Source organism: Panthera leo, chromosome D3, assembly GCF_018350215.1.
Source record: "Panthera leo isolate Ple1 chromosome D3, P.leo_Ple1_pat1.1, whole genome shotgun sequence".
In the NCBI taxonomy this organism is placed as follows: Eukaryota; Metazoa; Chordata; class Mammalia; order Carnivora; family Felidae; genus Panthera; species Panthera leo.
In genome coordinates, this window is record NC_056690.1 from 47,057,064 (window position 1) to 47,073,812 (window position 16,749).

General features: G+C 39.0%; 1 protein-coding gene across 4 annotated transcripts in view; it reads right to left on the bottom strand.

The window, feature by feature from the left end:
* The window catches only part of OSBPL1A (oxysterol binding protein like 1A), a 243,168-nt gene that overhangs the window by 197,258 nt on the left and 29,161 nt on the right, over window positions 1–16,749 (bottom strand). The window contains exon 3 of one of the 4 annotated variants that reach the window (XM_042909432.1): window positions 10,975–11,170. The exons of the other annotated variants lie outside the window; for them this stretch is intronic. Within the exon in view, the coding sequence (XP_042765366.1) occupies window positions 10,975–11,170 (196 nt within the window). The remainder of the gene's footprint in view (window positions 1–10,974; window positions 11,171–16,749) is intronic. 4 annotated transcript variants of the gene reach the window in all.

The following is a 16,749-nucleotide window of genomic DNA, read 5'->3' on the forward strand; positions in this document are numbered from 1 at the left end:
CTCAAAAAGAAATCTTACCCATTAACCACTCCCCAATCCTCCTTCCCCTACACCCCTGGCAACCACTAATCTACCTTCTGTCTATGGATTTGCCTATTCTGAATATTTCTATAAATGGAATTATCCAATATGCAGCGGCTTTTTGTGTATGGCTTCTTTCACTCAGCACGTATCCAAGGTTCCTTTGTGTTTCAGCATGTGTCAGTACTTCATTCCTTGGTATAGCTGCCTAACATTCCAACAGTATGGATGCACCACATTTTGTTTATCTATTCATTAGTTAATGAACATCTGGGTTGCATCCACCTTTGGGTTATTATGATGTTATGACCATTCCTGTGTTGATTTTTTAAAATTAATCTACTTTTAGCAGAAATTCCACATGAAAATTTTACTGCCTTTTTTTTTAATGTTTATTTATTTTTGAGAGAGAGAGAGTGCGCGCGCACGCGTGCACGCACGAGCAGGGGAGGAGCAGAGAGAGAGAGGGAGGCACAGAATCTGAAACAGGCTCCAGGCTCTGAACTGTCAGCACAGAGCCCGATGCAGGGCTCGAACTCACAAACCGTGAGATCATGACCTGAGCCAAAGTTGGATCTCAACCGACTAAGCCACCCAGGTGCCGGTGAAAATTTTACTTCTTGTAAAGCAATCTCTTAATGCAGTCTTCAGGTTTCAAAGTTAGAAAAAAATAATTTCTACAAATTATGATCACTGAACTCTTAGAATTTAGGAGAGGTTCAAGAAAACTGCTTCAACAATGAGTTGTAACTTCAATACAATTCTAAGGGAAATATCAGAATACTTGCGGGGGGTTCACTATATTGACACATTGTATTAGAGAAAGCAGGGAAATGTGTTAAAACATTTAAAATATAGTTATAAAAAACATACCATGCATATATAGCCAATTTACAACAAAGGAGACAAGAACATACAATGGGGAAAGGACAGTCTCTTCAACAAATGGTGCTGGAAAAATTGGACAGTCGCATGCAAAAGAATGAAATTGGACCACTATCTGACACCACACACAAAAAGTAACTCTACATGGATTAAAGATTTGAACCCAAGACCAGGAAACCATAAAACTCCTAGAAGGAAATGTAGGCAGTACACACCTTAACATGTGTCTTGGTGATGACTAAAGGTAACAAAAGCAAAAAATTAAAAAATGAAAGTAAAAAGTAAGTGGGACTATATCAAACTAAAAGACTTCTGCAGAGCAAAAGAAACGATCGGCAAAATGAAAAGGCAACCAACTGAGGCATCTGGGTGGCCTCTCAGTCAGTTAGGCATCCAACTTCAGCTCAGGTCATGATCTCAGGGTTCCTGAGTCTCAGCCCCCACTTCAGGCTCTCTGTTGTCAGCACAGAGCCCACTTCAGATTCTCTGTCCCCCTCTCTCTCTGCCCTTGCTCACTTTCTCTCTAAAATAAATAAACATTAAAAAATCTTAAAGAAAAAAAAGGCAACCAACTGAACGGGAGAAAATATTTGCAAACTGTATGTCTGATAAGGGGTTAATATCCAAAATACACAAAGAATTCCTTCAACTCAACAGCAGAAAAACAATCCAATTAAAAGATGAGCAGAGGATCCAAATGGACATTTTTTGGAAGAAGGCATACAGATGGCTGACACATATGAAAAGATGCTATACATCACTAATCATCAGGGAACACAAATCAAAACCACAATGAGTTACCACCTCATACCTGTGAGAATGGTGGTTATCAAAACAGGTGTTGGTGAGGATGTGGAAAGAAAAAAAAAAAAAAAAAAGGATTCCCACCCCTGTGCACTGTTAGTGGGAATGTGAATGGGTACAACTATGGAAAACAGTATGGAGGTTCCTCAAAAAATTAAAAATAGAATATACGACTGGACAATCTCACTTCTAGGTATTTATCTACAGAAAACAAAAATACTAACCCAAAAAGATACTAGCACACCTATGTTCGCTTCAGTATTATTCACTATAGCCAAGATACAGAAACAACCTCAATGTCCATCAATGGATGAATGGATAAAGAAATGGTGGTATACATATACAATAGAGTATTATTCAGCCATAAAAAGGAGGAATGTGTTGCCATTTGCAACAACATCGATGGACTGCAAGGACATTATGCTAAGTGAATAAGTCACAGAGAAGAACAAATACTATATGATTTTCCTTACAGGAATCTAAAAAAACCAAACTCAAAGATAGAACAGACTGATGGCTGCCAGATGCAGGGGGTGGAGGGGTAGACAAAATGAGTAAAGCATATCAAAAGGTACAAACTTCCAATTATAAAGGAAATAAATCATGAGGATATAATGCACAGCACAGGGACTATAGTTAATACTGTACTACATATTCAAAAGTTGTTAAGAGTAGATCTGAAAAGTTCTCACAAGAAAAATCTATTTACAGTGATGGATGTTAACTATACTTACCGTGATCATTTTGCAACATATACAAATATTGAATCCTTATGTTATATACCTGAAATTAATGTTACAAATTAATTATACCTCAATTTTTTTTTAGAGATTATGGGACTTGAACTCACAACCCCAAGATCAAGAGTTGCATGCTCCACCAACTGAGCCAGCGAGATGCCCCAATTATACCTCAACTGTTTTAAAAGGTTATATTTTTTAAAAGCTAGTGACTTAAAATAGTAAGCTTTAATTATCCAATAGCCATACATGTGGAAATACAATTCCCCAAACTTAGGCAAATAAAGTATTCCTCCAAATCCAAATTTTTATTGAAAAATATCAGCAGCTGTGCATCTGAAAAATGATGCATGATTTCCTAAGATCATAATAAATCAAGAGCAAATTTAAGGCTAGATTTGATATTAAAAGTTATTTCTAAAAAAATTACATACCAATACCTAATATTTAATTAACATTTACAACGTATCACTGTTCCAAGAGTTTTATTAACTCATTTAAATTTTCACAAAAATCCTGTGTGGCAGGTACTATTATAACCCATCTTTTTAAAAATGGGAAATCTGAGGCACTGAGGTCAGTATGTGTTATATACACTCATATGAAAACACATCACAGTCTACTATACAAATTCAACAAAGTTCACCCTACAACGAAAGTCAGCAAGTCCTACTCATGCTTACCGACCTCTACAAGTTTTGAGAAACATCACTCTTAAATGTGAATTAACAGCCAATTACAACCAAGATTTGAGATCTGACTGGCACAAAGGACAAAGATCAAGAGAGGTAAGGAAAAAAAAACTTCAAAAATGAAGAAAACCTTAAAAAGAACACATCCTCAGAAAAATTAGATATTTCTTTATTAAACAAGAAATGAAGATTACAAAAAAGGGAATATTTAGAGAAAAATAAAGGACTCTTAAAAAATAATAGCAAATTAAATATTCAATAGAAAAATTGGAAGATCTCTCCCATGAAAATAGGGGAGCGGAAGATACCTAAGAGGGAGTAAGTACAGGTGAAAAAAAGATAAAAGAATTAGAGAATCAATTATGGAGACCTTTTATCTGGTCACCTAGAATTCCAAAAAGATAAAACTGAATATAGAAATACACATGCATAGCCACATTTAGTTTTTTAAAGAAGCAATTCACAGCATCTTAAAGATTCCTAAGACATGCTAAATATTAACTGATCCACATAAGGCACAGACACATGACCAACTTAACTAAACATTTAAGTATTAGCACAGTCTCTGAAGTTACAAGAAAAGCTTATTTCATAAATTAACTAGGACTTGCAGATTTCACCTGGGATTTAAAAAGCTGGAAGGTGCATCATACCCCCTCTAACAAAAACAAAAATAAACAAAAAAAAGCAGAGGGGTGCCTGGTGGCTCAGTCCGTTCAGTATCCAACTCTTGATTACAGATCATGTTCGCACAGTTCAGGGATCGAGCCCTGCATCTGCCTCTGCACTAACAGTGTGAAGCCTGCTTGGGATTCTCTCTCCCCCTTTCTCTGCCTCTACCCTGCCTGCATGTTCTCTCTCAAAAATAAAGAAACTTAAACTATTTTGGGGGGGCACCTAGATGGCTTGGTTGGTTGAGCGTCTGACTTCAGCTCAGGTCATGATCTTACCGTCTTTGAGTTCCAATCCTGCATTGGGCTTTGTGCTGACAGCTCAGAGCCTGGATCCTGCTTCGGATTTTGTGTCTCCCTCTCTCTCTCTCTGCCCCTCCCCCACTCATGCTCTGTCTCTGTCAAAAATAAACATTAAAAAAATTTTTTTTTTTTAATATTTTTTTCGGGATACCTGGGTGGCTCAGTTGGTTAAGTGTCTGACTTCAGCTCAAGTCGTGATCTCCTAGTTCGTGAGTTTGAGCCCTGCAGCAGGCTCTGTGCTGACAGCTTAGAGCCTAGAGCCTGCTTCAGATTCTGTGTCTCCCTCTCTCTCTCTCTGCCCCTCCCCTACTCATGCTCTCCCTCTCTCTCAATAAATGTTAAAATTTTTTTTTAATATTTTTTTCAAAAAAGGGGAAAAAACAGATAATCTATAAAACTACTATGCTGAACCCAGAGAACCAAGGTGGTATGGTGACCAACTATAAGCCCCTCTCATTTTATTGTACTTTGCAGAGTTTTTGTTTTGTTTTTACACCAACTGAAGGTTTGTGGCAACCTTGCATTGAACAAGTCCATCAGAACCATTTTCCAACAGTATCTGCTTACTTAGTATTTTTGTGTCACATTTTGTTAATTCTTGCATTATTTCAAACATTTTCATTATCATTACATTTGTTATAATGATCTGTGATCACTGATCTTTAAAGTTACTATTATAATTGCTTCGGAGCACCATGGACCGTGCCCATAGCAGACAGGAAACTTATCAATAAATGTGTGTGTTCTGACTGCTCCAGTAACCAGCCATTCCCCCAATTCCCTCTCCTCAGGCCTCCCTGGTCTGGGAGACACAATGTTGAAATCAGGCCAATTAGTAACTCTATGAAGACCTCTAAATGTTTATTCAAATGAAAAGTCACAGGTCTCTCACTTTAAATCACAAGTCAGAAATGGTTAAACTTAGTGAGGAAGGCATGTCCACAGCTTCATCAGGCTGAAGGCTAGGCTCTCAGGCCAAATAGCCAAGTTGTGAGTACAAAGGAAAAGTTATTGAAGTAAATTAAAAGTGCTACTCCAGTGAACACGTGAATGATTAAAAAAAAAAAAAAAAGCGAAACAGCTTTATTGCTGAAATGGAGAAAGTTTGAGTGGTCTGGATACAACATCAAACCAGCCACAACATTTCCTCAAGCCAAAGGCCTAGTCCAGCGCAAGGCCCTCTCTTCAATTCTATGAAGGCTGAGAGAGGAGGAAGCTGCGAAAGAAACGTCTGAAGCTAGCAGAGGTTGGTTCATGAGGTTTAAGGAAAGACACGATCTCTGTAACACCAACGTGCAAGGGGAAGCAGCAAGTGCTGATGTAGAAGCCGCAAGTTATCCAGGAGATCTAGCTAGACCATTACTGAGGGTGGCTACAATAAACAACATATTTCTAATCTAGATGAAATAGCCTTATTTTGGAGGAAGACGCCATCTAGGACTTTTACAGCGAGAGAGAAGTCAATGCCTGGCTTCAAAGCTTCAAAGGACAGTCTGACTCTCTTGTTAGGGACTATTGCAGCTGGTGACTTTAAGTCGAAGCCAATGTTCAAATAGCATTCCAAAAACCCTAGAGTCCTTAGGAATGATGCTAAATCTACTCTGCCTAGGCTCTAGGAATGGAACAACGAAGCTAGATGATACCATATCTGTTTATAAATGGTTGACCAAATATTTTAAGGCCACTGTTGAGGTCTACTGCTCAGAAAAAAAGATTCCTTTCAAAATATTATTGCCCTTTGACAATGCACCTGGTTACCCCAGAGCTTTGATGCAGATTAGAGTGGGATTAATGTTGTTTTCATGCCGGTTTACACAACATCCATTCTGCAGCCCATGGATCAAGGAGTAATTTCAACTTTTAAATCTCCTGACTTAAAAAATACATTTCATAAGGCCATAGCTGTCATAGTGATCCCTCTCATGGATTTGAGCAAAGTAAATTGAAAAACTTCTGGAAAGGATTCACCATTCTAAATGCCGTTAAGAACATTTATGATTCAAAAGAAGAAGTCAAAATACTATCAACATTTGTGGAGTTTGGAAGAAGTTGATTCCAATCCTCATGGATGACTTTGAGGGGTTCCAGACTTCTGTGGAGGAAGTCACTGCAGATGTGGGGGAAACAGCAAGAAAACTAGAATTAGAAGTAGAGTCTAAGAACGTGACTGAATCGCAATCTCATGATAAAACTTTAACAGATGAGGAGTTGCTCCTTCTGGATGAGCAAAGAAAGCGGTTTGAGACGGAATCTACTCCCTATGAAAATGCTGTGAAGACTATTGAAATAACAAAAGTCAGAATATTACATAAATTAAGTTGATGGCAGGGTTTGAGAAGATTGACTCTAATTTTGAAAGAAGTTCTACTGTGGGTAAAATGCTATCCAACAGCCACACATGCTACAGAGAAACAGTTCGTGAAAGGAAGAGCTGATCCACGTGGCAAACTGCATTGTTGTCTTATTTTAAGAAATTGCCACAGCCACCCCAACCTTCGGCAACCACCATCGACATGGAGGCAAGACCCTCCACCAGCGAGATTACAACTCGCTAAAAGCTTGGATTATGGTTAGCATTTTTTAATCTATAAAGTATTTTTGAAGTATATACATTGTTTTGTTAGACATAATGATATTGCACACTTAACAGACTATAGTGTAAACATAAATTTTATATGCAAAGGATACCAAAATATTCATTTGACTTACTTAGTTGTAATATTTGCTTTATTGCAGTTGTCTGGAAACAAACCCGCAATATCTCTGAGCTTTGCCTGTAGTCTGGAATCTAAGGAAACTGCCCCAAAGTAAGCACTGGCTCACTGTGGTAGGTATGGGAGTAAGACAGGGACTGGCCAACAAGCAGATAACATAATTCAGCTGAAATTTTTAACGAACTGCTACAGGATGAAAGGCTAGCATGAGAACCTCTGCAAGCCACAGGTATGGGGGGAAGCTCCTATCCACCTGCAGGATCTTCCCCACGGACCTCCACTTGGTGCTTAAAAAAGTAAAAAAAAAAAAAAAAAAAAAAAAAAAAGATGGAGGTTCAGGCAGGTGACCAGAAAAAGCCTTTCCCTCAGTGGTGCAACAGGCCTGGAGGAGGGGGACTGCCACTGCAGCAGAAAAAGCATAAAGCCCCAGGCAAGCCTCTCTGCCTCAGGTTATTCCTTAAGGAACAACACTGCTGTGAGAAGGTCGGCAAATTTTTCACCCACAGGGCACGGTGAGGATCCTCTCAGCCAAGGAAAGAGACAGGAAACAATCAAGGATCCATACCACCAAAGGTCCCCTACCGTTATGGGAGGAGCAGGGTCACTGATTGACCACCATCTAAGAAATCCCTGTCCCAGACCTAAGATGGAGTTTGGACCAGGACCACAGAACTCACTCCATCCCCTCCTCTCACCACCCCCCCTCCCCAAGGCTAACAAGTACTGAGAACAAGCAAGAATAGTCAGTTCATGGGGGAAAAGCAACAGCATGGACAGAAACGCACTCTGAGGCACAAGACCCACTAGGAAGGCCTAAAGCTTAGAGTAAAGCAGGAACATTACACACACACACACACACACACACACACACACACACACAGCAAAACAACCCTCCAGAAAAATCAGCCTGCACCTTATGCAGAGGTAATAGTGAATTTGGAAATAGAAATTTGAAGCCAGTGGTACACAGAAGGTAGCTATGGCAACAAGAAAACCCAAGCTCAGACCAACTCCAGACTAGACTGACTGGACCTCCCACACTAAGAAGAGGTATGCTCATTTCCAGGCCCAATACTATGTACCTCTGTCTCTACTAGCTTACACACACTGTTTAACAGCCCATAAAAAGTTACCAGACACACAAACAGCAGGAAAAAGCAATCCACTGTCAAGAGACAAAGCCATCAACAGAATGACACAGAAATGACCAAGATGTTGAAACAGAGAATTAAAAATAACTAGGATTACATTAAAAGGTCTAGTGGAAAAGGTGGACTACATACATAGTAAGAGTTTCAACTGATAAGTGCAAACTATAAGTTAAAGGAAAATGCTAGAAATAAAAATCATAGTAACAGAAATAAGGAATGCCTTCTTCAATGGTATCAGGAGACATCAGGACAATGGTCAAGATAGATCAGTAAACCTGAAGATAGTGATTTCTATTGACCCATGACAAAAAAGGGAAGAGAAAGAGAGAGGGATGGGAGAGAAAATGAAGAAACAGAACTGAGCACCCAGTGGATGATCAGTCTAACAAATGTGTAAGTTACTGAAGAATTTGTATGAGGCAGTAGTTTCTCCCTCTGCTAAAAATGGGTAAAAATGAGAAAAAAAAAAAAAAAAAAAAGAAAGAAAGAAAAAAGACAAAAGCATTATCTGCCATGCCCATATAATTTGTCTTCAGGAATGCCATGTTGTCAGCCATTTCCAGAACTTCTGCAGGCCAGTCCTCCTGACCTTGCCCCTCTGAACTCACTGCTCATTACCATAATTACATCCACCTGGCTTCTGATGTTTAAGTGCCACCTCCTCTACTGTCTCAGGGTCCTAGGACACAGCCCCCACCCTGCACACCCCACTATCAGTGAACCAGGTCTACAATGGCATTTCCTGATGGCAGCCCTAGACTTGAGAGGATAGTTCTTAATAAGTTTCCCGGTGATGCTGGTGCTTTTTCCACCAGTCATTTCTTCCTGTTTTGGTAAATGATGTATCCTCTAAGGCCTTCCAGGCACAAAATGACCTGGTATGATCTTACATACTATGCCCAATCTAGCAAGCCTTCTTATCTAGAGCCTTCTACTGTCTGCAATGGCATTTCTGGCATTTTGACATCTATAGGGGGCCACTGCTTTTTGTCCATGCTGCTAAGGAAGCACCCAAGTAAAAATCTGTACCATCAAAAAAAGTCAATGATGAATGGTCAGAAGCTGAAGAAGTCATGATACCTTGTCCAGTTTTCTGGACTTGAATCAATTTTGGACTGAAAACTATTAAAGGAGAGACCTAATTCCAGAAGGAAAGATTTTGCAACACCAAACCAAACCTACACAGCTACGAATTTCCTAGACTATTCCCAAGGGGACAAATGACCTTTTATTCAAGTAACTACACTGGGAAAAAGGGAATATCCAGACATTTCAGGAATTGTTAGGTATAAGATCCAAGCTGACACTGACGCCAAGAGACCCAAAGTGTCATCTGTCTCCTTAGTAAGGGGGCATATGCGAGAGTGAGATGATAAATGAAACCTTGGCCCAGGTCTGGCTCGCAGTGCATACACTGGGTCCACAATGACATCTAATAGTCACTCCCCGAGTCTGTGAACACATAATTGGAACACACACACTCAGTTGTTGGCAAAGTGTCACATGGCTCCCTTGGTCTATAGTGTAAGAGCCAATGGAAGGCTCTAAAATTGCCCTCCCCCATCTCTTGGCCAAGATAAATCAAAACTAATATCCCATATGGGGAGAAATGGGAGAAATTAGTGCCACCCTCAAAAACCTCAAATGGCGGGGGTGACAGTCCCTACCATATTTCCATTTAATTCACCAGTCTAACACTGCAAAAACCAGAGGAATGTGGAGGATTGCAGAGGACTTGCATAAACTCAAATAGCCCCGATCGTAGCCACTCTGCCAGACATACTGTGTTTGCTGGAGCAAGTTAATACTACTTAAGGACATGGTACGCAGCAACTCATCTGACAAATGTAGTCTTTTCTTTCCCTATTAGGAAAAAAGATCAAAACCGGTTTGCATACCCATAGACAACAGGACACACGTACAGTTTTGCCCCAGAGCCATTTGGTCATCCCGCAGAATATCACACTGGGTCCACTTTATCAATGATATGTTAATAGAACCAAATGAACAAGAAGAGGCTAGAATGTTGAAAGCCTTGGTAAGACATGATGCTCTAGGGAGTGGGAAATAAATCTTGGGGAGAATTCAGGGACTATGTGATGTCAGTAAGTTTTTAGGCGTTCAGTGGTCTGGGTGATGCCAGGACACTGTCTCCTAAGTAAAGAACAAATTATTCCATCTTGCACTTCTCAAAATGGAGAAGTACAATGTCTGATTGGTTTCTTCCGGTTCTGGGCAGCACAGTCCACACCTGAGGATAATGCTCTGATCCAAGGCCAAGAGATCAGAGAGGCTGCCTGAACAAGTGGCTCCTCTATCAAAGGTCCAGAGGTAAGAAGAGTTAGAGGTAAAGATGAACTCGAATGTCAGAAGAAAAGGAGGACTGTACACAGTGGGGAAATGGAGGAGTATGTCTGGCATGCAGATGATAGACACAGGTGTCTCTTGGTATTCCCTAGTCCAGTTTTGACAGTAAATGAATGAGTGTAGCAACCACAAGCTTATGAAGGGCATGACCTTTGCAGACCTCCAGTGATGAGGGCCTGAGTCACAGTACTGGGTAACCCACGAAGAGCAGACGTGCAAGCCAAGGGGAGGCTGTATCTAGAATGGACAGCACAGGAGGGAGAAAATGATTCAGTTGTGGCCCAAAGGCCAACTACAGCCAACAAGGGCTATAGTCTGCCCCACTATCGTCCTTCCTCCTGCCCACTGGGACCCTGAAGAGGCTGCTCCCCAAAGCGTATGTAGAAGTGAATCTGAGCAAAATAAAAGGTGAGCTGTGGTCCAAGCTGTGCTGCACCACCCAGACTCACCCTGAGGAACAAGGGACTTACTTCCCTAGATGCTAGGAGTGACCAAGACACAGCTGTTACCTTTAGTCATTTCAGGGACCGTCTCAGCTGAAGAGGGCTGCCTTGTACAAGGTCCTGTCCCTTCCCAAGGCAGCCTGTATCCACTGACTGACCATCACCGGTATTGTGTTCCCTCACCTCCAAGTGGGACAGTTCTGATGGGTCATCTCTTCTGCAGAGCTCCCCATCATTGGCTGAGGCGTCCCTTAAGAGTACATCACAGATTGACTTCAGCCTCTGCCCACTCCTGCTTCCTTCCTTCCCTGCTACAGTGTGATCCCACAGCACTCCCATTGACCTGCTGCAGCTCAGCAGGCTTTCCGGGAAGCCCAACCTGTAAGAAATAGCAATATTTATGCCTATAGTTCAGAGTTGTCATTCTCTATTAAATGAGACGATACATATCAAGTCATCTGTGCAATGCCTGATATACAGTAGGCATTTAATACATACTCGTGAGAGATGGGATCTTGAAGAACAAGACAGATAAGCTTATATAAACCCCAGGATTATATGTATCTTCTATATGCCAGGCGATGACAGATATATAGTTCCTGAGACACAGAACATAGGAAGCACATATTTTTAAAAAATCTTTTTTTGATATTTATTTTTGAGAAAGAGAGAGACAGAGAGATGGAGACACAAAATCTGAAGCCAGCTCCAGGCTCTGAGCTGTCAGCACGGAGCCCGACACAGAGTTTGAATTCACGAGCCTCAAGATCATGACCTGAGCCGAAGTCAGATGCTTAACCCACAGAACCACCCATGCGCCCCAGGAAGCATGTATATTAAATGTATTCTCAGATCTGCTGGAAAATAGTAGCCAACACAAAATTCAGTACCACAATCCCATTATTTACTATATTGATTGTATCCCTATTTTGTACTGATCATACAGATATAAAAATTTCAGAATTCTAACTGCATTTAAAAAATAAAGGAATACTAAATACATCTTAAAATTCTGGTATATTAATTTTTATTATAAAACACCAGCAGGGGGCGCCTGGGTGGCTCAGTTGGTTAAGCGGCTGACTTCAGCTCAGGGCATGATCTCACAGATCCTGGAGTGAGTTCCAGCCCCACCTCGGGCTCTGTGCTGACAGCTCAGAGCCTGGAGCCTGCTTCAGGTTCTGTGTCTCCCTCTCTCTCTGCCCCTCCCCTGCTCACACTCTCTTTCACTCTCTCAAAAATAAACATTAAAAAAAAATTAAAACAAAACAAAAACACCGGAGTTCACTAATTACCAAGAAAAGCCTCACAAAATTTTGGGAGATTTTATATATTCAAACAGACAAGAATGTAAAGTACTTTAATAACAAATGAAATCCCTTTTCAACTCTTTGTATTTATTAAATCACAGAATCTATCATATTTTAAATTATATTCATGGCAAAGGATCACATCAAAACAAGATAATTGGATTCCTTTCATGAGCACATGAAAGTTTAATTAGAAAATTAAACTTTTTGCAAAATTCAATCATACTCAAATATTAAGCACATACATTTTAAAGTTTCCTATGTGATGTACCCACTTAGCATCAGCTAAATTTTCTAATATAAGAGATGATATATATGCTAATATTTGAATCAAAGGCCCAACTTAGCACAATCTCATGTTCGAAGTTCAAGAATACAGTAGAAATGGACAAATATGTAAAGAAGAACCAAGTACAGATAAATGAACTGATCTTATGTGGGTAAGATGGACAGAAAGACATGTGCTGTGCTCAATGATACAAAAATTGAAATGTATTAACTCCTTGAAAGCAAGATTAATGCACTCTAGTAATAAAAACATACACAGCAGTAACTACCAAGTAGAAGATAAAAGAAGGTGATGTAAATATTTAGGAAATCTGGAAAAAGCATACCTTTCTTCCAGCTGCAGTAAGTCAGGAAAGAATTTATGCAGACAGCACCTGAACTGCACTTTCAAGAATGGGTAGACTTGAGCCATGGGAATCAGATAACAAACAACATTCTTACACAGAAGAAACAACTGGTGCAGGGCTATCAAGAGCAAGAAGTTCACGCATGAATCAGGCAAATTAAACTATTTGCAGCTCATTTTTGAAATCCCATAGAGTATAGCAATTTACCCACTATATTTTTTTACTGTAAATGTTACATTTTTCTCAGCTTTAGCAAGACTCCATACCTGGTTCACAAGGATCAACATATGAACAAATAGACTGTAATGGTGTAAAATGTACTAATTAAAACATGCTTATTAATCACATACTTACAGGGCTCATTCATGGTAATTTATGCAAAAATTAAAGCTAGTCATTAGATTTATGTCGTTTCACACATAGAAAATGTGAAACAAATAATAAACTCATTAACTTGTGATACACACTCACAAATCCTCCTAGTATTTTAAAATAACCTTTAGGGATATTAAACTATGGTCAGTAATCAAATAAGCCCTCCACCATAGTTAATTTACCAGATCATTCAAATAATAAAAAAAAAAAAAAATCAGGATAAAGGGGAAAGCAATTTTTGGCTACGGAAGTATGAAAAGATCAGAGAATGGTCATCCTGAAAAATGAGTATAAAAATGAACAAAACGAAATCATTTCATGGTGCTGGATATTCAGTTAAGACAAACAACAAACTGAGAGGCAACTCAACAGGAACTAGAACGCCAGGCAAGATCATCAGGCATCATTAGCTTTGAAGCCACAGGCCATTCCTATCCCACACCCACCTCCATATCTCCTAATACCACCACATTGTGGGGACAGGATTTCAACATATGAATTTTAGGGGGACACATTCAGTCCCAAACAGAAACAATGCTAAAACATTAAAACATTTTTAAAAAAAGAGCAGAGATATCAGGCCAGGCATATTCCAGATTTCACAAATGAAGACCAGACAAGTTAATAAAAAAAGAAAAAAATAACCTGAAGGGAGACAAGTCAGATCAGAGCTGCTAAAACACATTATAAAAAATGTCCAATTTTGGGGGCACCTGGACAGCTCAGTCAGTTAAGCATCTGACTCTTGGTTTCAGCTCAGGTCATGATCTCATGGTTCATGTATTCAAGCCCTGGTCAGACTCCACACTAATGACAATGCAGAGCCTGCTTGGGATTCTCTTTCTCTCTCTCCCTCTCTCTCTTTGACACTCCCCTGCTCACTCTGTCTCTCTCAAACTTAAAAAACAAACAAAAAAAACACCAAGCTTTTAAAAACTGTCCAATTTTCAATAAAAACTTGTGAGACAAAGAATCAAGTTACCTTTAATGAGAAAAATGTTGATTATAGAAACTGAGTTTCAGTTGGCTATGTTAAATTTAGCAGATAAAGAGTGTGAAGCTATTTAAATACATTCAAAAAGTTTAATATCCAGAGAAATTAAAATTTTACACTAAATACCTCTGTAACACAAAAGGCAGTAAAGGAAGAACAAAAGAACAAAAAACCTGAGACATAGAAAACAAATACAATATTGAAGATGGAAATCCAAAACTGTTATTAATTAAATGTGAATAGACCGAACACTAAATCAAAAGGCAGAAATTGCCAGACTGGATAAAAACACACAACTGAACAGGTGGCCAACAGACACATAAAAAGATGCTCAATCACTCATCATCAGGGAAATGCAAATCAAAACCACAATGAGATAATCACCTCATACCTGTCAGATTGGCTATAAAAAAGACAAGAAACAAGTGTTGACAAGGATGTGGAAAAAAGGAACCTCCATGCACGGTTGGTGGAAATGTAAATTGGTATAGCCACTGTGGAAAAACACTATGGAGATTTCTCAAAAAATTAAAAATGGCAATACCATATGATCCAATAATTCCACTATTGGGTATTTACCCAGGGAAAATGAAAACATTAACTTGAAAAGATGCACCCTTGTGTTTACTGCAGCATTATTTACAACAGTCAAGACATGGAAGCAGCCTAAGTGCCCATCAATAGAAGAATGGATAAGGAAGATATAACACACACACACACAGTACACAGCCATAAAAAGGATATGATCATGCCATCCGAGACAACATCGTTGGGGCTGGAGGGTATTATGCTAAGTGAAATAAATCAGACTGAGAAAGACAAATACTCATAAATGGAGTCTTAAAAAATGAATGAACAAAAATCAGCATCAGAATTATAAATACAGAGAACTGATGGCTGCCAGAGGGGAGGCGGGAAGGGGGTGGGTAAAATGGGTGAAAGGGAGAGGGAGATACAGGCCTCCAGTTACGGAATGAGTAAGTCATTGAAATAAAAAGCAGAGGATAAGGAATATAGTCAACGATATTGTAATAGTGATGTAATGGGACAGATGGTGGCTACACTTGCAGTGAACGGAGCAAAATATACAATAAGCCTGTCAAATCGCTAAGTTGTACACCTGAAACTAATGTAACAGTGTGTCTACTAAAGAAAAACTCACACAGTTGTATGCTGTCTACAAGAAACATTATATTCAAAGATACAGAGAAGTAGAAAATGAAAGGAGTGGAAAAGATATACAATGCAACCAGTAACCATGAGATAGCTAGAATAGCTGTATTAACATAAAACAAAATAAACTTTAGGACAGGAAATACTACTGAAGGCAAAGGCATTTTGTAATGATAAAAAAAGTCAATATGTGAGGAAGATACATGCCATATATTCCATATAACCCCATTTTGGATATGGACCTAACAGAGTCCCAAGTCATGAAGCAAAAACTGACAGAACTATAGCTAGACTTCAATACCACACTCTCAATACTTGATAAACACACAAAATCAGTTAAGGATAAAAATTTGAACAACCTTACTAACTAACCCAATGGACATTTATTGAATACTCCACCCCCAAAACAACAGAGTATACATTCTTTTCAAGCACTGAAGGAACATTCTCCAGGACAGATGTTGTATCACAGATTAATTCCTGATACCTTTTAAAAGAATGTTATATTCTTCAATAAATAATTCAAAGTATGTTATATGATTATAAGAGAAATTAAATTAGAAATCAGTGATGGGAGAAATCTGGAAAATTACAAATATGTGGCAGACATAGTTCTAAATCTATGGGCAAAGAAGAAATCATAAAAAAATTATAAAGTATCTTAAAATAAACAAAAACATGTCAAAATGTATTGTATCAGCTAAAATGAAAATTTATAGCTTTAAGTGCCTGTACTAGAAAAGAACAAAGTGGGACACCTCAGTGGCTCAGTCGGTTGAGCATCTGACTTTGGCTCAGGTCATGATCTCACAGCTCATGGGTTCGAGCCCCGCGTCAGGCTCTGTGCTGACAGCTCAGAACCTGGAGCCTGCTTCAGATTCTGTGTCTCCCTTTCTCTCTACCCACCTCTGCTCATGCTCTGTCTCACTCGCTCAAAAATAAATATTTTAAAAAAAAAATTTTTTTAAAGAAAATTGACAAATCTTTAGCCAAATTAACCAGTGGAAAAATCCACAAATTAGCAAACACAAATGAAATAAGGGCTATCATTACCAATCCAACAGATATGAAAACAATGGGAGAATATTATTAACAACTTTATGCCAGCTAATTAGACAATTTAGGTGAAATGGAAAAATACCCAGAAAGACAAAATAACGAAAACGGATTCAGTAAGAAAAAGAAAATTGGAACAGATCTACATAAAGTAATTAAGTTGTTTCAATAATTTAAAATCTTCCCACACAGAAAGTCCAAGCACAGATGGCTTACCTGGTGAATTCTATCAAATATTTAAAGAAGTAGTAAAGCCAATCCTTCACAAACTATTTCAGAAAACAGGAGAAAAGAACATGTTCCATTTCCCTTCTATAAGGCCAGTATTACCCTGTTACCAAAGCCAAATAAACACATTTCAAGAAAACAGTACTATAGAGCAGGATCTGTCATGAATACAGACCCAAAAAAATCC